The 22,922-nt window shown below is 49.7% G+C and overlaps 1 protein-coding gene across 3 annotated transcripts; it reads left to right on the top strand.

Moving 5' to 3' along the window:
• Positions 1-694: 694 nt before the first annotated feature.
• Positions 695-20,956, top strand: si:dkey-89b17.4 (zinc finger protein 646). Of its 3 annotated transcripts, XM_042003291.1 has the most exons (5): positions 695-829; positions 10,170-12,946; positions 15,120-16,229; positions 16,317-16,412; positions 17,845-17,977. In XM_042003291.1, exons 2-4 carry the CDS (start codon positions 10,377-10,379, stop codon positions 16,393-16,395), a joined length of 3,759 nt encoding a protein of 1,252 aa, XP_041859225.1. In that variant the 5' UTR covers positions 695-829; positions 10,170-10,376; the 3' UTR covers positions 16,396-16,412; positions 17,845-17,977. The 3 variants fall into 3 exon arrangements, with proteins under 3 accessions (XP_041859225.1, XP_041859210.1, XP_041859217.1); XM_042003276.1 differs by lacking the exon at positions 16,317-16,412 and having other exon boundaries at positions 17,847-20,956; XM_042003283.1 differs by lacking the exons at positions 695-829; positions 16,317-16,412 and adding an exon at positions 7,576-7,607 and having other exon boundaries at positions 17,847-20,956.
• The last annotated feature ends 1,966 nt before the right edge of the window (positions 20,957-22,922 follow it).

Here is a 22,922-nt window from a genome sequence, read left to right as displayed (position 1 = left end):
AATTTCAGCCTTTCATTTGGAAGAAAAGTGGTGATATTTTGTCTCTTTGTTCCTCTGAATCTCATTCGTGGACCTTTGCTTGTCTCTGAGATGAGGTTGTGTCTCCGTAGAGTTGACCTGCGGGTCTTTTTCATGGATCTGGATGTATTGATGTCTCTCCTGTTGAACAGAAACACCTGAAAACCACGCGATGAATAAATGTTTGTTTTTGTTTATGATACATCATAAATATGAACACAGACACAGAGGCCCTTATAGGCCCCGGGGACCAGCAGCAAGTTCCTGAAGGATGTTGTCATTGGGGTCTGGGGTCCCTCGGCAGGTAAAGGTTGGTATTAGGCTGGTAAAACTGGCCTCTTAGGGGCCACCCTGGACCAGATCATTAGCGGGGCTGATAAATTAAACTAAAAGGAGTCGATGATGATTGTTGGACGCTGTGGACATCCGTCTGTCCCCCAGGACGTCCAGGAGCGCAATGGGCTCATCAGGTGACCTCAGACTGTCATTCAGCCTGGCTCGGTTCGGTTCTGTAGCGGCGGACAGGCTGACACGTGAACCAGGGGGGACAGACAGGGAGTCGCGCTGCCGCCGTGGAAGTCTTGTCCTGCGCCCGATGACGCGCGTGTGACCGCGCCGCGCCGCGTCGCTCCGCTCGGCTAGCAGCGGCAGGAAGTGTGCTGCTGAAGCGGCGGTGGGGGGACAGAGCCAAGAACCAAAAGTCGGTGTTGAACAGGAGGGAAAATAACCATGTCCAAGCCGTGAAACGCGCACATTCCGCGCTTCCACGCCGTGCATACTCCTCCGTGTGGGCACAGAGGCCAACTGGGGGGTAAGTGTGGGGCGAAAAACGGAGCAAAACCGAGGTTTTCCATCAAAGGGGGGCCGCGGTGTGTTTGTCGAGATCTTTGTGTAGCTCCGGGCTAGCTGGGATGCTAGCCTCGGAGAGCTGCTGCAGCATAGGCTGATTTCACCTGAAAATATGTTAGGTGTGAACATAATGCAGCTGCGGGGGTGCGCGTGCAGCGCTGTTTGTGTGTTTTGTTTTTCATTTGGATGTTTTGAACTTCCGTCCTCCCCCCTCGCTGTCATCGCGAAGGGGGGCTGCTAACCGTTAGCCAGGCGCTAAGGCTGCCGTTAGCTCGGCCGTGCACCAGCCTGCGATCTCCGCCTAATGCTCGGTGTTTCCAGGCTGAAATGTTCCCGGTAGACCTCGGTGGGGTCTAGCATCCCGGTTCAGGCGGTGGACTCTGCCCGGTACCTGACCGGAGCCTCGCTGCGGGGCGTGTTTTCGGGTTGCAGAGCGAGCTGACTCCGTTAGCTTGGAGAAAATGGCTCGTTGCTGCTGGAAAGCCATTTTCCGATGTTAGTGGGGTCTCAGTGAAAGTGGGCTGATGGCTGCAGGTGGTATCCTGCCCTGCTGGGAGGGGGCATCATGTCGGGAACACGGCTGAAAACAGAGACTGCTTCGCAGCCAGCCCTCTCCTCTGGCCCCTGGCTGTCCGGGCTCGAGCGGCGCTACCCCGGATAAAAGTGGGGGAATCTTGGGCAGGAAATGTCGGCCGAGCCTCGGTGAGGATGCCCCGCTTTGTCCCGACTCATTCCTGCCGAGAGGAGACGGGCCAAGGTCAGGGTGCCCCGCGGCGGCCGCGAGCGGCCAGCCCGCCTCCACCGCGGAGGAGAACGCTGCTTTAATCTGAGGATTTTATTTCATTCTTCTTTTACTACCGAATAGTTGAATAAAAACAAGGTGTGTGTGTTGGAGAGTGCATGCGTGCGTGTGTGCCTCTGCTCGTGCGTGCTCGCGGCCTGCGATGGCCGTGTTGTGGCTGAAATGTAGTAAAAAGCTCCGGCAGGGTTTGTTTACATGAAGAAGTGAAGAAAAAGTTGTGATTGGCTGCAGCTCAGATTCAGATCTGACTTGAGATGCTTCACGGCTTCAGTCTGATCCGGATCACCGAGGACACTTCACGGACTGCAGGAATACTGCACCCCGTCTGGAAGGCAGATTAGACACTATACAAACAGAAGGTCCTGAGCCTGGACTGGAACCTGCTTCAGACGAAAGAAAAGATGCAGATATATGTTTTTCCTGATCATTAATGCTGATTGGTTGATTCAGTGTGACGTAGAAGGAATGAGTTTACCTGAAAACTATTTTTATTGATCAGTAACTTCACGTCTTTTAGCTTGGTGCTGGACGATGGTTTCCGTCTACACTCGGCTTCTGGTGAAAAGCTGCCAATCAGAAACATCAGGCCCACTCGTTCCCTTATTTCACCCGATTCCATGAATCCAACTATTTTCCGTCAATCTGACTCATTAGCAAGAATCCGGCTCGCTTCCATAAACCTGACTCACTGTTACAAATCCGACTCGTATCCATGAATCCGACTCACTTTTGTGGTTCTGACTCTCTTTAGAGAATCCAACTCGTTTTCACGGACCCGACTCGTTTCCATGGTTTCGACTCGTTTCCATGAATCGGACTTGTTTACATGAATCTGACCTGTTTTCGTGATTCAGATTTCTTCCATGAATCTGAATCGGTTTGATGAAAATATTTTCCTTAAATCTGGATTGTTTCCACGGATATGGCTCGTTTCCATGAATCATACTAGCTTTCACGGATACGACTTGTTTTTATGAATCGGACTTCCACGGATACGACTTGTTTCCATGAATCGGACTAGCTTCCCTGAATACGACTCATTTTTATGAATCGGACTAGCTTCCACAATTACGACTCATTTTTATGAATTGGACTATCTTCCACTGGTACGACTTGTTTCCATGAATCGGACTAGCTTCCACGTACATGACTCGTTTCCATGAATTGGACTAGCTTCCCTGAATACAACTCGTTTTTATGAATTGGACTAGCTTCTACGGATACGACTCGTTTCCATGAATCGGACTAGCTTCCACAAATACGACTCGTTTTTATGAAACTGCTACAGACTGGTTTATACTGGGATTAAAAGCTGCTACAGACTGGTTTATACTGGGATTAAAAGCTACAACTTGTTTCCATGAATCGGACTAGCTTCCACGTACATGACTCGTTTCCATGAATTGGACTAGCTTCCCTGAATACGACTCGTTTTTATGAATCGGACTAGCTTCCACAAATACGACTCGTTTTTATGAATCGGACTAGCTTCCACGGTTACGACTCGTTTCCATGAATCGGACTAGCTTCCACGTACATGACTTGTTTCCATGAATCGGACTAGCTTCCCTGAATACGACTCGTTTCCATGAATCGGACTAGCTTCCACAAATATGACTCGTTTTTATGAAGCTGCTACTGCTTCAGACTGGTTTATACTGGGATTAAAAGCTGCTACAGACTGGTTTATACTGGGATTAAAAGCTGCTACACACTGGTTTATACTGGGATTAAAAGCTGCTTCAGACTGGTTTATACTGGGATTAAAGCTGCTACAGACTGGTTTATACTGGGATTAAAAGCTGCTACAGACTGGTTTATACTGGGATTAAAAGCAGCTACAGACTGGTTTATAGTGGGAGTAAAAGCTGCTACAGACTGGTTTATACTGGGATTAAAAGCTGTTACAGACTGGTTTATACTGGGAGTAAAAGCTGCTACAGACTGGTTTATACTGGGATTAAAAGCTGCTACAGACTGGTTTATACTGGGATTAAAAGCTGCTACACACTGGTTTATACTGGGATTAAAAGCTGCTTCAGACTGGTTTATACTGGGATTAAAGCTGCTACAGACTGGTTTATACTGGGATTAAAAGCTGCTACAAACTGGTTTATACTGGGATTAAAAGCTGCTACAGACTGGTTTATACTGGGATTAAAAGGTGTTACAGACTGGTTTATACTGGGATTAAAAGCTGCTACAGACTGGTTTATACTGGGATTAAAAGCTGTTACAGACTGGCTTATAATGGGATTAAAAGCTGCTACAGACTGGTTTATACTGGGATTAAAAGCTGCTACAGACTGGTTTATACTGGGATTGAAAGCTGTTACAGACTGGTTTATACTGGGATTAAAAGCTGCTACAGACTGGTTTATACTGGGATTAAAAGCAGCTACAGACTGGTTTATACTGGGATTAAAAGCCGCTACACACTGGTTTATACTGGGATTAACAGCTGCTTCAGACTGGTTTATACTGGGATTAAAGCTGCTACAGACTGGTTTATACTGGGATTAAAAGCTGCTACAGACTGGTTTATACTGGGATTAAAAGCTGTTACAGACCGGTTTATACTGGGATTAAAAGCTGCTACAGACTGGTTTATAGTGGGATTAAAAGCAGCTACAGACTGGTTTATACTGGGATTAAAAGCTGTTACAGACTGGTTTATACTGGGATTAAAAGCTGCTACAGACTGGTTTATACTGGGATTAAAAGCTACAACTTGTTTCCATGAATCGGACTAGCTTCCACGTACATGACTCGTTTCCATGAATCGGACTAGCTTCCACAAATACGACTCGTTTTTATGAATCGGACTAGCTTCCACGGTTACGACTTGTTTCCATGAATCGGACTAGCTTCCACGTACATGACTCGTTTCCATGAATCGGACTAGCTTCCACAAATATGACTCGTTTTTATGAAGCTGCTACTGCTTCAGACTGGTTTATACTGGGATTAAAGCTGCTACAGACTGGTTTATACTGGGATTAAAAGCTGTTACAGACTGGTTTATACTGGGATTAAAAGCTGTTACAGACTGGTTTATACTGGGATTAAAAGCTGCTACAGACTGGTTTATACTGGGATTAAAAGCAGCTACAGACTGGTTTATACTGGGATTAAAAGCTGCTACAGACTGGTTTATACTGGGATTAACAGCTGCTTCAGACTGGTTTATACTGGGATTAAAGCTGCTACAGACTGGTTTATACTGGGATTAAAAGCTGCTACACAGTGGTTTATACTGGGATTAAAAGCTGCTTCAGACTGGTTTATACTGGGATTAAAGCTGCTACAGACTGGTTTATACTGGGATTAAAAGCTGCTACACACTGGTTTATACTGGGATTAAAAGCTGCTACAGACTGGTTTATACTGGGATTATATGCTGTTACAGACTGGTTAATACTGGGATTATAAACTGTTACAGACTGGTTTATACTGGGATTATAAACTTCTACAGACTGGTTTATACTGGGATTAAAAGCTGCTACAGACTGGTTTATACTGGGATTAAAAGCTGCTACAGACTGGTTTATACTGGGATTAAAAGCAGCTACAGACTGGTTTATACTGGGATTAAAAGCTGCTACAGACTGGTTTATACTGGAATTAAAAGCTGTTACAGACTGGTTTATACTGGGAGTAAAAGCTGCTACAGACTGGTTTATACTGGGATTAAAAGCTGCTACAGACTGGTTTATACTGGGATTAAAAGCTGCTACAGACTGGTTTATACTGGGATTAAAAGCTGTTACAGACTGGTTTATACTGGGATTAAAAACTGCTACAGACTGGTTTATACTGGGATTAAAAGCTGCTACAGACTGGTTTATACTGGGATTAAAAGCTGCTACAGACTGGTTTATACTGGGATTAAAAGCTGTTACAGACTGGTTTATACTGGGATTAAAAGCTGCTACAGACTGGTTTATACTGGGATTAAAAACTGGTACAGACTGGTTTATACTGGGATTAAAGCTTTGGTTGCTACAGACTGGTTCCAGGGTGACGTTCGGCACGGTGTAAAAGTAGTTCCAGGGTGGTGTTCAGCACGGTGTAAAAAGTAGTTCCAGGGTGGTGTTCAGCATGGTGTAAAAAGTAGTTCCAGGGTGATGTTCAGCATGGTGTAAAAAGTAGTTCCAGGGTGGTGTTCAGCACGGTGTAAAAAGTAGTTCCAGGGTGATGTTCAGCACGGTGTAAAAAGTAGTTCCAGGGTGGTGTTCAGCATGGTGTAAAAAGTAGTTCCAGGGTGATGTTCAGCATAGTGTAAAAAGTAGTTCCAGGGTGGTGTTCAGCATGGTGTAAAAAGTAGTTCCAGGGTGGTGTTCAGCATGGTGTAAAAAGTAGTTCCAGGGTGGTGTTCAGCATGGTGTAGCATCTCTTCTTCTAACATGTCTGGAAACATCTGGGAAGTGAGGAGACCAGTTGCTGGAGTTTTAGGAGAGGAATGTTGTCCCATTCTGGTCTGATGCAGGATTCTAGCTGCTCTACAGTCCTGGACCTTGGTTGCTGGATTTCTGCTTCCATGATGCTCCAGATGTTGTGTACTGGTGAAAGGTCTGGACTGCAGGCAGGCCAGTTCAGCAGCCGGACTCTTCTCCTGTGAAGCCATGCTGCTGTGATGGATGCAGGATGTGGTTCAGCATCGTCTTGCTGAAACCTGCAAGGTCTTCCCTGAAAGAGACGTTGTCTGGATGGGAGCAGATGTTGCTCTAAAGCCTCCATGTACTTTTCAGCATTGATGGAGCTTCACAGATGTGGAAGCTGCCCACGCCATAGACACTAATGCAGCCCCATCCCATCAGAGATGCAGCTTTTCACCTGTCCACTGATAACAAGCTGGATGCTCCCTCTCCTCTTTAGTCTGCAGGACACGCCGCCCTGCAGCTGCCAGTTAACCTGATTAGTTGTGGAATGATCCTTCAGGTGTTTCTGGTTATACCAGTTACTTTTCCAGAGTTTCCCACACATAGACCAACGAGTGGCGCAGCACCACCGACTTCGCCCCCAGACTGCCATTTTGAAATAAAAAATGAAGGCTGTCAAAAATAATGCGTTAACAGCGCTAACTAATTTAACTGTGAAAGCATGTGCGGCATGACAAGTCTGTCATTTCTGTCATGACAGCGGGGGGCGGCTCTGTGGAGGGATCTGAGTATGAGTATCTGAGTTTCCAGCTGTCTGTGATCAGCCGATCGGCTTTCAGTTGCTCTGGTTGTGTTCATGGTACAGCAGATAAGGAGGAAAGCAGAGGTCCATGGTCCACACCGGCACAGATTTACCCCAAAGTACATTTTTTGTCAGGACTCTTCCCTAGACACAGGGGGTAGAAAGGATTTATGCTTCAGATGTGCAGGGGCGGGCCTAGAAAAGTTCTAATGGGGGCCATATGTTGTTCATTTAACTTTGGCTTGATGGAAGGAAAGGACTCGGCCAGAATACAGTATTTATGGTGTGAATCAGACTTTTGAAAGCATGAAACCAGCATGGTTTCAGCCCGGGGTGGGGCAGGGGGTCCCCAAGGAAAACCGGTTGGGAGCCACTGTTCTAGATTTTATAAAATATTAAGCTAAAGGCGGATTTATGGTCGCACGACGTCTACCTCACCACCATGGGTGCTGCGTAGCTTCGCAGAGGCTCGACGTGCACCTCTTCCAGACCTGACGTCCATCCCTGCTACGCAGACGGTTGTGATTGGTCAGTTTGGGATCACGTGTTGCTGGATATTTGGATCTTCTTGCTGAATTTGTGTGGTAACCACCATTTTTAAAAACAATAACCAGTGAATCGAGTTGATGAGAGGCTGATCGAATTATTTCTTCCACAAGCTAATAAAGACACTGAAATATACTGGACACTATTGTTGTTTTAAAACAGGAAATACCACCGAACTGAAGTAAACCATCAAAAGACCTCCGACCTGGTGAGTTTACCGGCCGATACCACCCCTGCTGCCACCTTCAGGTTAGGAGGAGAAACTGCAACACAACATCAAAACGACGTGTTCCTCTTACCCTCGAGTGCGAGAGCAAACTCACCAGCGTCAGCTACGCCCTGACCGTCTGTACGCAGACGCCGCTACGATGTAGCCGACCGCACACAGAAGCCGCTACGCAGTAGCCGACCACACACAGACACCGCTACGCCCAGACCGTCCGCACGCAGAAGCTGCTACGCCGTAGCCGACCACACGCAGAAGCTGCTACGCCGTAGGTGACTGCGCGAAGACGCCGCTATGATGTAGCCGACCACACGCAGACACCGCTACGCCCTGACCGTCCGCACGCAGAAGCTGCTACGCCTTAGCTGACTGTGCGAAGACGCCGCTACGATGTAGCCGACAGCACGCAAAAGCCGCTACGCCCTGACCGTCCGCACGCAGAAGCTGCTACGCCGTAGCCGACCACACGCAGAAGCCGCTACACCCTGACCGTCCGCACGCAGAAGCTGCTACGCCTTAGCTGACTGTGCGAAGACGCCGCTACGATGTAGCCGACAGCACGCAAAAGCCGCTACGCCCTGACCGTCCGCACGCAGTAGACTGCTACGCCGTAGCCGACCACACGCAGAAGCCGCTACGCCCTGACCGTCCGCACGCAGAAGCTGCTACGCCGTAGCCGACCACACGCAGAAGCCGCTACGCCCTGACCGTCCGCACGCAGAAGCTGCTACGCCTTAGCTGACTGTGCGAAGACGCCGCTACGATGTAGCCGACAGCACGCAAAAGCCGCTATGCCCTGACCGTCCGCACGCAGAAGCCGCTACGCCGTAGCCGCTACGCCGTAGCTGACTGTGCGAAGACGGCGCTACGATGTAGCCGACCACACGTAGACGCCGCTACGCCGTAGCCGACCACACGCAGAACATTCACTGTACATTCACCCCAATGCCCAACTCCACCCGCCACCCTCACCGGCGCCAGGGCAGCGCTAATCCTGCTACCTGGTCTGGGAAACGGCTTCTAGCCTTGCTCCTGTTCCTGCTTACGGGACTTTTAATTAGTGGAAATAAATATGAGGAGAGGAAGCTCACCATGCTTTCATCTTTAATCATCACTTCATCACGTTTTAGAGTTTTAACTGGTGGATGTTTGAGTTGTTCTGAGGAAGATTTGGTGTCTCGGTGGATGTTGGGTTGGCTGCAGCAGAACTTAAACCAGGATGACGATGATGATGATGGTCTGGCTCAGGTGTTCAGCCCCTCCAGGTTCTGATCCATGGTTGGATGGGAAACCTTGGGTCATTGGAAGTCCTTGTTTGTGAGGAGGGTGTGTAAATCCTGGAGTTTGTAACGAGATGATCGGCTGTCCAGATCAGCCTGTTAAAGCTGACCCGGTTTAATCTGCCACATCCTGTAGGAAGTAATCTGATTACTGGTAAACAGAGTAAGAGAAGCTGGAGTAATACCACACCTGGAGGAAACCTTTGCTGTTTTATTTTTAGAATAAATAAAAAAATGTCTTCTCTGATGTAAATGCAACATTCTGGTTTTTTAAAGCTTAACAAATAAAATGAGTTTAATATATTTTATAAATGTCGATGAGGGGGCGTACGTGTCGTGGTGCTCGGTGGAGTCAGTCATCGGGGTGGGTCACATTAGTGTGCCTCCTCCCTGAGCCGCCACCTCCTTCCTGATCCCCCACCTCCTCCCTGATCCCCCACCTCCTCCCTAAGTCGCCACCTCCTCCCTGATCCCCCACCTCCTCCCTAAGTCGCCACCTCCTCCCTGAGCCGCCACCTTACCGTGATAAAGGTAAAAATTCAGACCATGCCCACCCAGCGGTGCATACAGTCCTGGCACAGGAGACTATATAAGTCCTGAATCCAGGTACCAATCTGAACATCAGTCATGTTTCCATGGATACCAGTATTCAGATTACAAACCTGTAATGTAATGTAATGCTTCATGTAAACATTCCAATCGGAAAATTCTGATCTAATCAGACTCGATCGGGTCAAAGTTGAATTGCGATCGATCCCATGTCTCTTACATCAGCAGTAGGTCTACGCGGGATTTCACACTCTTTGTTTCACTCAATAAAGTTAATTTAAAAAAACAAAACATGGCGTCTGGTGGAAGACGTGGTGGACAGAAACCGAACCGGTCCGTTCGGGATGCAGACACGTTGTTTTAGATCTGAAAGGACCTTAAAAGGGTGGAGGAGGAGAAGCGTAGCGTGTTTGTTTACACAAGGAATCAGCATTTCTTCTTCTGCTGTTTCTGAAAAGGCGTGTTAGAATGAAAAGCAGCCATGATGCTTGTAAACTCATCACGATCAGAACTTGATCTGGACCTGATTGGAGAAACATACTCATGTAAACATGCTAGTGAGGTGTGTGTATGTGAAACGTCGGCTTCAAGAGTTTACATTCAGTTTTCAGTCCGGCCAGTAAAAACCTCAGAAATGATGAAACCACGGTAGGCCGACTCAAGGGTTTAAACTTTGTCAGTAATTCTCTCCTTCTTCTTTTTCTTGTTTCCACAGTAAGACCTCATTGGCTGGCGTGACCCCACCCTCCAACAGGCCCGCCACCTCCTTAGGCGGGCCCTGATTGGCTGGACCTTGGCTGGCAGGAAGAATGGGTGACACCCTCAACTAACCATCACAGTTTCCTCCCCCCTCCCCTGACATCACTGTTCATTGCTGTGTTGTGAACCGTGATTCCCTCCAACTGCCTTGCTGTAGAGTACTATGGCAATGCATGATATGAGTCGAGCCAAGGGTTTCCCCTGTAAAGAATGTGATATGGTCTGCCCGAGTACACCAAGTCTTCTAGAGCATATGAAAGCACATTATCAGCAGGAAGAGAACGGCCGTTTCGAGTGTGAACAGTGTGGAAGGATTTACAAGCACGCAGCTAGCCTCGCCAATCACAAGAAGTCCCACGAAGTCGGATCCTTCCAGTGTCCGGTTTGCACACGTACGCTGCCCAACGCGGTGGCTTTGAAGAACCACCTCCGGATTCATACTCTGTCCCCAAGCAGCGCCCACGCAGAGGAGGAGAGCGAGGAGGTGCCCGAGGAGCCCGGGCAGGAGGAGAGGGACTACGGCCTCGCCCAGGACCTCTCGGACGGGTTTGGACGCTCCCATTTGAACAATAGTGGTATGGGACATAGTGTCCTGCAAGGCCACGAGACAGACGACCACGGGAAAAAAGGCTCCCCAGAATCTGACGACGCCTGGGATAGGCCGTTCAAGTGTGACCAGTGCGACAGGACTTACCGACATCACGGGAGTCTGGTGAACCACAAGAAGTGTCACCAACAAGGAACTTTTAAGTGTTCTGTGTGTTTCAAACAGTTCAGCAACCTGGCTGCCCTAAACAGCCACGAGAGAACTCATTCGAAGTTCAAGACGCCGGGGGCCTCCATGGTGAGCAGCAGTAGTAGCAGCAGCAGCCTCCATGACTCGGAGCGCGGCGCCGGCTCGCAGTCATCCCAGAGCGATGACGCCACCTCGTGTTTCTGCCACCTGTGCCAGATCGCGCTGCCAAACAAGGCCGACTTTCAGGAGCACATTCTGCTGCACAACACGGCCTCGCCTTCCCTCGGACTGCCGCGCAGCTTCCCTGGCATCATGCCTCACAACCTGAGTGCCGTCCGGTCCCCGGCGTACACCCCAGCCCTGGGAGACCCTCTGCCCTTACCACCTCTCCCCTCTGACAAAAGAGGCCCTTATGACCCTATAATGGGCCCTCCGGTAAATAACCCCATCTACACATGTGCATACTGTGGGGCAGGCCACCCGGACCTGGAGACTTTGAAAGTCCACTATCTCACCCACGATCCCCACCCGCCATCCCACAGTCAGGACAGCTCCATCCTGAACTCGGACACTCTCAGTTCTGGCTCGCAGGGCTCGGTGGCGTCGCCCTCCGGAGGCCGCGTGCCTCAGGCCAACTCTCCGGATGATGAAGAGCGGCGCTTCAAGTGTGGGGAGTGCGGTAAAAGTTACCGACATGCAGGAAGTCTGGTCAACCACAAACGCTGCCATCAGACCGGCCACTACCAGTGCACCATCTGTTGTAAGCAGTACCCTCACCTGGCGGCCCTGCACAGCCACCTGCGGAGCCACAAGGGCCGTCCCACCAACCAGCCAATCAACAGCGACAGCAGCGACTGGCTGTCCCCAGAACCGCTCACGCTGGACTCCCAGCAGAGCTACGTCCAGGAGGGCAGCGGCGCCACCACTCCAATCTCACTACTAGGAAACCTCGGGGACGCCACCCACCTTGTGCCGGACGGCGGCCACAGCAGCGGGCTGGACTCTCTGGAGTTTCACGATCGTTTTGACGGCAGCTCGCTGTCCCAGAGCAGCTCGGCTCACCGGCAAGCCGACAGACACGTATGTGCCGACTGCGGCGAGATGTACGGCGACGTTTCGGGCATTAAGTCCCACATGTGTCCTCGCCGCGGCCAGCAGCAGCCGCCACAGCAGCAGGGTAACATGTCCAACGGCTTCATGGGGAACATGTCCTACCACGGCTCCGGTGGGACCTCGCTGCCATCCGGAAGCTCCAACAGCATGAAAGAAGGCAGCAGCCAGAGACAGTTCTCCCAGAGCGGAGGGAAGAGGATGGGGAGCAACGACAAGGAGGATGATGACGATGGGGAGGTGTATCAGTGCTCGGTGTGCGGCAACCACTACGCAAGCCTCAGAGCCCTCAGGAGCCACCTGCGCAGCCACGCCAATAACCCAACAGGACCAGGACCTTCCAACCTGGACCAGGACTGGAGGATGATCTGCTCAACATGCGGCCAGAGCTTCTCCAGGAAGCAGGACCTCCTGAATCACCAGTTAATCCACGGCCCCCAGAGGCAGGACAGCCAGCAGCAAGGTATCGCCAGTAGCTCGGCCAACGGCAGCAAGATGGACGGCCGCAACCACATCTGTGTAGACTGCGGCATGTTTTTTGCGGACCGCCACCATCTGATCACCCATTTGTGCCCTGGAAAAAATCAGTCCAGCTCCATGAACAAGCCAGGTCTGAATGGAGCCAAAGGCATGTCGGGTGGGGACGGTGGTGGTGTGGCTGGAGGAAGCCGTGACGTCGGAGCCGATGGGCGCAGGCCGCTGATTGATCAAAGCGACAAACCCCACAAGTGCGACCAGTGTGGAAGGGGATACCGACACCCCTGCTCACTTCTCAACCACAAGAAGTCCCACAAAACCGGCGTGTTCCGCTGCCTGGTGTGCCAGAAGCGCTACTACAACCTGCTGGCCCTGAAGAACCACCAAAGGACCCACTTCGACCTGAAGAGGTACGCTCATGTCCGCCTTTTTATGTGCTTCTACTCCTGTCTCAGAGATCAACTACTCTGCAATTTCCACTGCAGGAACTTTTTTCATTTACTCACAGTTTTATAAAACCTCTGTGCATTTTCACCAACATTACAGGAATAAAACAAAAAACCTCCCCTAAAAAGTACAGAGTAGAGGAGTAACAGAGTAGAGGAGTAGGACTTCCCAGAATCCCCTGAATCCTTGGGGTGCTGAAGAGCTCTGATTGGTGGGACGTACTCGTGTGGTTAGCCTAACCCTTAAGGCAGATATGTGTTCCACTAGAACGGAGAATTCATTCCTAATCTCGAGGTGGCGAGAAACTTCCTGGTTTGGGAGTTCTTGCAGCTTCTTCTCAACACGTCATCCGGGCTGAACTTTTTGACCTTCGTGAATAATTGTGTGATTGGTTAGAAATCTGCAGTGGGCGTGGTTAATGCGTAAAGTTCTAACATCTGCTTTTCCACTGATGCGACAGATTCAACAAGGTGGCTGGTTGTGTGTCCATGAGGAAATGTAATCATACACCACACCAGGCAGATAAAGGCAGGTTTATCTGTACGTCACATTTCACGTAGAAGACAAGCCAAAGTGCTTTACATTCGCAGCATCACAGCGGCTGCAGGAAGCAGTAACAAGCACATTAAAAACCAACTTTAAAACAAGTAAAAGGAATTAAATAAAAACAGAAAAAAGCTAAAATAAACCAGATAAAAGCCAGAAGTAACGTTCCAGTGTGGGGAATTGACAGCTGCTCGGATAAAAGGCAACAAATAGAAAAGTTTTAACCCTGATGTAAAACTGCTGAGTCAGTAGACCTGCAGGTTACTGGGAATTTGTTCCACATGTGAGGAGCATGGGGAAAAAGGCTCCCAGAACCTGACGACACCTGGGATAGGCTGTGGTGGTGTGGGGTTGTTAGGGGTCTTCTAGGATTTTTCTTCTTCCTCCTAAAAAGAAAAGAAAAAAGAAAAGAAAGAAGGAAAAAACTTTATAGTCTATCCCAAGTGGGACTTGCTTGAGCCGTGTCGGGAGTCGCTCTCGGAAAGGTTAACGGCGCCCTCACTCGTTTTTACTGTTTCTTCTAGCTCCAAACGAGACGGTAACATACAGTTTTATCATGACTCTGGTTTCACTTAGGAATTTTCCAATACCATTTTTTCAGTTCAGTTCCGATTCCTGGGGTTTAGGTATCTGCTGATACGGATTCCCATGCTGTAAACCACCCATGTGGTAAATCTGGCAGCACTGGTCCCGCCTCTGGAAGCTTCAGCCCTGCATACGAGGCAGGTCGCTGTTCTGCTAGTGAGTAGTAACAGCAAAATGCAGACATAACGCTAATGCTAAATGTTAGCAGTGACTCGTGTAGATGCTTCTCTGCTTACCAACCAAAAACAGTCGCTTCCCGTGTCTGTGTGGTGGTGTTGGGCAGGGAAAGGAATCCTGATCCCATTTCCATGGTATCAGATGTATTTAACTCATGGCCTCGACTGGTTGTAGAGAGATGGTGCTAACGACAGAGCCCCACACTAGCGATGTAAACCCGAAATAACCCGAAACCAAGACTGTACCAACCCTGATTGAAATCTGTGCTTGTTCTGCTGAAGTTAAACTAATTCTCTCTTTTATACGGGATTTTCCTGAAAATCACTGCCTCGATCTGCCCTGAGCAGTACACAGTAGGCGTGACCCGCGTCAGGATCGGCGAGTATTTCAGATGCTAGTATCCGTATCGGCCCAAGTCTGGTTTATCAACGCAATTTAAAAGCTGGTTTATAGTTTGACGTCTGCATGTCGACCGAAGAGTTTGGATGAGGATGAAAGGCGCAAACGTAGATAAAAATCTGCTGGAGCCGTACATGTGGACAGGGCTCATGTCTCTTCGGGTGTCTGGACTCTGCTAATCAGATAACCAGTGAGCAGATACGTCACCATGGTAACAAAACGGAGGAGGAGCTGCCCGTGTCATATGACGACGGGTCAGCGTACAGATCCGTCAGCTGTGTTTGATGAGAGGCTTCCTGTCTATGAACCATCCAGACTTTCCGCGACCGGTAACTCCAAACCAGGACAACTTTGGCCTGCGAGGGTCACATGATCCACTGAAATTTGTTAACTTCCTGTTTGTCTCCTTCACTTCTGTTCCTCCTGCAGACACAAGTGTGAGGAATGTGGCAAAGCCTTCAAGATCCAGAAGCAGCTGATCAACCACCTCCGTCTGCATGAGGAGCACCGGGCCAAAGGCCTGGTCCGGACCGGCCCCAACGGTTCCCGTTTCCAGCAGCCGGGCCCATCTCAGATGCAGACTATGAGAGGGGAGTCTTCGAAGGGCCAGGTGATGGGGGTCAAGTACAGCCATCAAGGCTTCAAAAAGCCCTACTCCTCGGCTGGCACCTCCAGGCCCCAAAAGTTTGACCCGGCAGAAAGCGGCCGGCGGCCTTTCGCCTGCGAGGAATGCGGGAAGACGTACCGGCACGCTGGCAGCCTGGCCAACCACAAAAACCTCCACAAGATCGGGGAGTACCACTGTAACGTCTGCAACTCCACCTACCCCAACCGGCTGGCCATGAAGAACCACCTCCGCCTGCACTTCGCCCAGAAGAAGCACAACTGCCAGGAATGCGGCAAAGGCTTCCGGACCCAGCGGCAGCTCGCCACCCACACTACAGCTGGCCTGTGCAAGGGCCCACAGGGCCCCGGGGCCCAGATGGATTTTGAGTGCGACGGCTGCTGCGAAGGCTTCGCCACGGCCGACGAGTTGGCGGCTCACAACTGCCCGGCGCAGCACCTGCCTTCGTCGTCCTCCACCACTAGCTCCACCAGCGTCAGCATGGAGAGGAACTCAGTGGACATGGACTCGGATGAGCGGCCGTATGCCTGCGACCTCTGCAGCTGCACCTACAAACACGCCAGCTCCCTGCTCAACCACAAGCATACGCACAAGACCGGAAACTTCCGCTGCAACTTCTGCGACAAGCCCTACACCAACTACATGGCGCTGCGCAACCACATGCGCATCCACACGCAGCGCAAGAAGCACATCTGCCACACCTGTGGGAAAGCCTTCCGGCTGGCCCGGTTCCTCCGAAACCACCAGAAGGTGCACGAGGAGGGCGCCACCCCCTTCGGCTGCCCCACCTGTGGGAAGAGCTTCCAGGGGAGGTCCGGTCTGGCTCGGCACCGCTGCGGGGACAACCAGGTAGGCATGGAAGTCAGGAGGAAGGCCACTGCACCCACGGGAGAGGGAGAAGAGTGTCGGTACACGTGAGTTCTCGTCAGTTGTTTGTGATTCTTCGAAGTTCAACAAACAAATAGTGAAGATAAATTTAGGTCTCTACATGTCTATTACAGGTATATGATCTCCAATCCGGCTTCCTTGGGACCATACGCGTGCCGGAATTCGGATTTTTCTGAAGTTTGGACAGATTGAATTAGTGGAGAGACCAGATAAGTCACCCCCGTTTGCTTTCAGTTAGCATATCTCACACACTGTAGTTTGTAGGCTGCCTTCAACCATGTCATGTTTGTTCATGCTGTTTTCTTCTCTGACGCAGAATTCTGTTGATGTTGTTGTTTTCCTTCTGTTCTCCACCTGCTGTGGTCTGTTCAGCACCATTTCCACCAACCGGTCCCACTCAGGGTGCATTCTTTTGTTTCCACAGTCAGAATACGGGAAGGGTACCAGAACATACGAACCGTCCTACTTCTGGAGACCCTGGTGTTTGGGACCCAGTCTTAGCCATCCAACCCTGCAATCCGTTGATTAGTTGAGAGAATCGTCCCTTCCTGTGTGACTCTACAAAAAGAACATGCCAAAAAGGAAACAGACTGTTCGATGTCCACTATTCTCCCTCTTTGTTTCTGGGTCGCGTTTTTCTTCCTTGTAATCCTAGGAAGGTGTGGCACCGCTAAACGCCCATTTAGATTCTATGCCAAGGATGTCAGTCTCTGGTCCTGGAGGGCCGCTGTTCTGCAGGTTTTAGATGTTTCCTACTTCATCACACCTGACTAAAATGAACAAGTCTTTGGGCAGATTTTGACAACAGTCTGTTGGAAAACAACTCAAACCTAAAGATTGATGCAGCAAACGAAACAATACCCCCGTAAGCGTGTGGTGGCAGTGTTGAGCAGTGAAGCTGATATGCAGCTAGTGAAAGGAACAAAGAAGACGCTGCTATAAGTTAACTGGTTGCACAGACCATGATTACGATCTCCTCCACTGTCACCGTGGTTGTTATTGTCTGAAAACGACGTCAGGACTCTGCGGATGTACTGGCTAATAGCCATGCTAACGTAAAGGACTCATGGGAGTATGAGGGGCGTGATGTTTGAAATGGACCCTATTTATGTACAGACAGGAAGCTGTAATGCTGTTATGTAGCTAACACATCTATCGCTTTCTGGCTGGCTCCCGCCAACCAAGTAAGGGTGCGGTTGCTGTGGAAACGTAACCGATCAGAATGCAGACTCCTTGGTGGAAACGGGGCTTTGTCTTTGTTCTCATGGTCAGTTAGCGAGTAGAAGCGTGACCGGGAAGATAAGGAGGATTTGCAGCTAGCTGCACTGCAGACTCGCCTCAGGATTCCTTCAGCTTTTAGACGTTAGGAGGTGGACGCTGGTGAGTTGTGCAGTGCAGGAAGCAGCAGATACCTCCCACCTTCCTCACAGCTGTTTGTCCATGTCCCCCCTCCCTCACCCACCCACCCACCCAGAACTCCCCCCTCAGTGACCTGTGTAGCAACGATAAATGGTACACAGCTTTTAGAAGCTCTGAGCCGGATTTCAGATCATATACCTGTATGTTTAACATGAGCGAGCTAAATGTTGCACCTCCACCTTCCGTCGCTAATCTGCCCCCCCTCCCTGTTTGTCTCTGCACAGATGTGATCAGTGCGGCCGGTCCTACCGCCACGCCAGTTCCCTCCTCAACCACAAGAACACCCACACCGTTGGCATCTACCACTGCGCCGTGTGCCTCAAGACCTACTCCAACCTGCTCGCCCTGAAGAACCACCGCCGCATCCACTCCGAGACGCGGCGCCACCGCTGCCACGACTGCGGGAAAGCCTTCCGAGTGTCTTCGCAGCTCTACAACCACCGCCGTGTCCACCAGAAGCAGCGGGAGCTGACCTGCCGGTCCTGCCAGCGGGCCTTCCCCACCCAGGCCAGCTTCAGGCTCCACATGGAGATCACCCATGGCCAGGCGCCGCAGCCCCGCCAGCCCAGACCCCAGCAGCCGCGCCCGGGGGGCTCCCAGGAGCTGGGCTGGGGGTCTGGCCTGGACCTCACACTCATGCAGGAACAAGGACTTCACCCCAGTAGCTTGGCCAAGGCCCGTGCCCGGGAAGGCGACGGTGAGGTTGCCAAGCCCCATGTGTGCGACCAGTGTGGGCGGTCCTACCGGCATGCCAGCTCCCTGCTCAACCACAAGAACAGCCACAAGACCGGGACGTACTTCTGCTCCTCCTGCCAGAAGGAGTTCCCCAACCTGATGTCCCTGAAGAACCACCGGCGGATCCACACCGAGCCAAAACGCTACCAGTGTCCCGACTGCGGGAAGTCGTTCCGGGTTTCTACGCAACTGATCTGCCACCGGCGGATCCACACCAAGGAGAAGCCGTTCTCCTGCCAGCAGTGCGACAAGCGCTTCTCCTCCAAGTCCAACCTGAGGCACCACATGAAGGTCCACTGGAGCAGCTCCGCCCCCCCGCAGCCCGTGGCTGTTCCCAACTACCTGGGCATGCCTGGGGGGCCCTTCATTTAGGCTGAGGAGGGGTTAGATGCCAAAACGTAGCCCAACCTTCCTCTTCCTCACACATATATACGACCGGCTGCAGCCTCCCCTCTGCTGCATGCTGCCTCCTCTGACTGTGGCCCCGCCCCCTGAGCCGGACCTGGACTAGTTCTGAGAGACACTTGGGTCCTGGTGGAGACTGTTGGGGGTTTAAGGGTTCACATGGAGTTGCTCTTTGGTGTGTGTGGATGAAACGTTCTGGTGGCCTTCGTCAGCAGTTGTGGGTCATGTGATGAGAGCGGTGCTCCCCTTTTTTACGTTCTCTTTCTGGAGCAGCAAAGACTTCTGGGAACTCTGAGGACTGAGACTGAGGAGCTGCTTTAAATGTGAGGGTGTTCCTGACATGGTGCTCACACACCTGGACCTGGTACGAACAGTCCGTTACAGACCGCCATGGTTAAAGTGTCCCGATTTCACCGGGTCCTGTAAACTGACCCATTTCAGAAGATCTGAATTATCCTGACACCAGCACGCTGAGAACTCTGACCCGTTACCCGAGGTTTCCACAAACGGAGCTGACAGATTGGCTCTGATGTTTCAGGTTTTTCCTGCAGCATTTACCAGTGTTTCATCTGTTAGTACAGACAAAAAGAACGTGTTGATCATGTGACTGGTCACATGACCGATCACCAGGGCCTGAAGTTCACCGCAGGAATCACCAAAATGGGATCCATTTCTGCAAACCCAGCTCTTACAGTTTGGGAAATTCCTGCATACAGCGATGTGCTATAAGTGCAGCAAAGGTTTGCATCAGAGCCTAAAACTAAAAGGAAGAAGAGGAACCCCCCCATGTGAAGGGGGGGGGGGGGGGGGTTATAAAAAATGAATTTCAGGCTCTGTCGATCAATTAACCGATCACTTGGCTCATAACATGACCGATCAATTAATTGATCACATGACCGGTCGTGTGATCCGTCACGGCTGATCGTGTAACATCTGGATCGATGGATACGAGCAGCGATGGTTCGTTAGTTTAGGTTTTCTTGATGTGTTAACAGACTATAATGAACCGTTAGCTTAGTCAGACCTCAGAAACTCTCCTGGTCCAATCAGAACATTTTACTTTGGCCTGATGGGCCAATCAGAACTGTGGCCTGATGGGCCAATCAGAACGTTTCACTGTGGCCTGATGGGCCAATCAGAACATTTCACTGTTGCCTGATGGGCCAATCAGAACGTTTCACTGTGGCCTGATGGGCCAATCAGAACATTTCACTGTTGCCTGATGGGCCAATCAGAACGTTTCACTGTGAGTGTTGACAGAAAACCATAAAACAGAAACGCACATTGAGCTGATGGGAAACCGTCTGCTGTGCGACACGAAGCGACCGAGTCCAGGTGTGTGAGCCGGGGAACATCTGATGGACCTGATCCGAACCCACACAGGTGAGCACTGTGGGGGTGGAGCCTCTGTGTATTGTAATTGTTGTAATGCAGTTTTCTAAGAGGACAGAAGACGTAGTAACACATTTATTTATCTGATGATGATGATATTATTAACGTGTACTGGACAGCGGTAGTGTGTAGGCTGTGTGAGTTTAGAGCTGTGTCGATGTGAACCGCCCCCCCTGGAGCTGACGGACTGATCCAGACTCCACGAGGACCCAACCACGCGGGATGTCTTCTTCTGCCTTCTTCACTGCGTGACGTCGTGCCGAGCCTTCCCATCATCCCTCTCTTCTTCCATATTTATCTCCTGGCCGAGTTAAAGGGACGCCGGGGCGCACTCGGCTCCTTCCACCTGTCGTATTTATTGGTGTTTCTTTCCTTGGGATTATTTAACGAGGTTGTTGGAAGCCTCTGTGTGTCTGTCAGCGTGTTCAGGAGCACCGGTGCTAGTTTAAAAAAGAAAAAGTAAAAAAGTGAAAGCTGTGCAGTGACCGTTAAGTGCTGTAGGAGTCCGTGTGATCTAGAACACAGAAATATTAACTGTACATTCGCCGTCTTCTTCCTCCACCTCCGTTTGTTTGGACACTTCCTGCCTGCATTTCAAGTAGATTAGAGAAGAAGAAGAAGGTTTGGAGCAACTATAACCCTTTTTATTTGAAGCTCTAACGTTCTGTTTCCATTCATATATATATGTAATGCTTACTATACACTTTTATAAACTATGTTTTGATAATTCATTTCTTAACAGAAAACTTGTCCATATACTATAACCTTACTGCTGAGTACTGAAAATAAATAGCTGAGAAAAGTCTGAGTTTCAGTCTGATTGATGGACAGAAGGCTGGAAAATCCTGGAAGGAGTCCTGGAAAGTCTGGAATTTGTGTAGATTGTGTTTGGATCTGCATTAAACACAGAAGCTGAACTTTTCAGACTTTTTCCTAAACCTGAAGCTTATTCACCACCACAGAAGAAGAGAAGTGAAACATTCAGCTTGTTTATCGTTCAGACCTCATTTAACCCTGATGACTGGCTGTATGTTGGTCGTTTATCTTCATAAAAGCCTTCATTTCTGCTTTTGTTAAAGAAAAGTATGGAAGAGTATTAGAAATCTGAGATTAAAGTTAGAATTCTGACTTTTTTCTCAGAACTTTATTTATTTTTTTTCTTCAGTGGCCCTAATACTCTTCCGTGGAAAAAAATGGTTAGAAAATTCAATTTTTTTTTACCTAAGTATTTATTTGGCCCTTTACCAAAATGTGAAAAATAGTTAGAAATATTTCATGTATATTTACTGTTTATTACCATGTAATGACAAAAGTGTTGTAATGCTAAAGATGTCCACCAGGGGGCAGTAAACAGGGATCAGATTGTTTTGGAGCAAAGTTTTTACCATAAAATGATACAAAAGGTGTGAAACCATATAAATCTGATATGATGCACACGGCATTAAAGGGTTACAGGAAAAACTGAACCCAGCAAACAGCCTGAATGTAAAATACGCTGTTTGTCCCAGGAGACTTGGTTCTGGTTCTGGAGTCTTCAAAACGCTGTGCTTTCTGGTTAACCGGCCCACCTTCACACCAGGTAAACCAGAACCAAACTGGAAATAAACATCACCCTGTTGGAGATCTAGGGGGCAGTGCTGAGTTCAGACCGCGGATGGTGGCGCTTTTTCTGTCGTAATGTTTTCAGAGTCCCGACCGAACCAGGGTTCAGTGTTGCTGACCTGCAGCTCGGAACTCGGTACAACACGCAGCATCTTTCCAGAGAGCGAGAATCTTATGGTGTCTGGCTTTGATGGTTCCTCACCTCATTTTAAGTCAGTATAAATGTATTGATCATGTATTGATTTTTCACTTTATGGTCTTTTTATTTTCAATCTGTATTTTAGGACGTGCTGCTGACCTCGTGACCAGGTCGTCCTAACCTGGTAAACCTAAAGCTTCCGCCATCTCTACAGTCGTCCTCTTCTTCTTCTCTGGTGTGTACCTTTTGCTGTTCGCATGTCCGCTATCCTGCTCAACGGTGCTCCCAATGGTTTATGGTGGTGTTGCACAGTTTTCTGCATCAAACGACGGATCTGCAGGACCCTTGAAAACGAGCCAGTTTATGCCTTAAAACGACACGTAGCCTGATGGAGCAAGCAGAGCAGTACCACCGGGAACTGTGGGGGGTGCTGTTGACCAGTACAGCTGACATGCAACCAGCGAAGAAGAACCTGCAACGTGATTAATGTCCTCTCAGACCTCTGCCGTCTACTGCGCCGCCTCTTTCTGAGAAAGAACGTCATGATGATCTGGGAAATTAACTCTGAACTCTGTACTGCCCTCTGGTGGAGGGGCCATTTGATGAGATATTAATCACGAAATCATCTATTAGATTTCTGAAGAACCTTTGAAAATCACTGCCTATTGATTCATAGTCTAAATATCTGGGACCGCGTTGCTACGACAACCCCTGTCTGACTTCAGGTGGAGGATTTGTGTAGAAACTGGGTTTCTGATAGGAAAGCTGCAAGCGAGCCGGTTACCAGCATTAGACGTACCTCAACTCAGGGTTGATGTTCTCCGTTTCTACGTAACCTGCTTCCTGGTCGGGATCCTGGAGACCCCAAAGACCAAATTCAACACAGTTTAAGATGTTTCATGTTTACCTATAAAGCAGAAGGACGAGAGTTTGATTCGTTTCCTGCTGCATGTGTTATTAGGGACCAGACGTAGCAGGAAAACAGAAAAACAAGGAAGCAAAACAGATTAAAAAGACCCAAAGCAAT

The sequence above is a fragment of the Melanotaenia boesemani genome, chromosome 2, assembly GCF_017639745.1.
Source record: "Melanotaenia boesemani isolate fMelBoe1 chromosome 2, fMelBoe1.pri, whole genome shotgun sequence".
In the NCBI taxonomy this organism is placed as follows: Eukaryota; Metazoa; Chordata; class Actinopteri; order Atheriniformes; family Melanotaeniidae; genus Melanotaenia; species Melanotaenia boesemani.
Note: the sequence above shows the minus strand (reverse complement) of the source record. Positions and strands in the feature narration are given on the sequence as shown.

Excerpts from the sequence above, each read along its gene's own strand:
- si:dkey-89b17.4 (XM_042003276.1), top strand. The coding sequence starts at position 10,377 with ATGGCAATGCATGATATGAGTCGAGCCAAGGGTTTCCCCTGTAAAGAA. Across the intron at positions 12,947-15,119 it reads ACCCACTTCGACCTGAAGAG|ACACAAGTGTGAGGAATGTG; the intron begins GTACGCTCATGT and ends TTCCTCCTGCAG. Across the intron at positions 16,230-17,846 it reads GGAGAAGAGTGTCGGTACAC|ATGTGATCAGTGCGGCCGGT; the intron begins GTGAGTTCTCGT and ends GTCTCTGCACAG.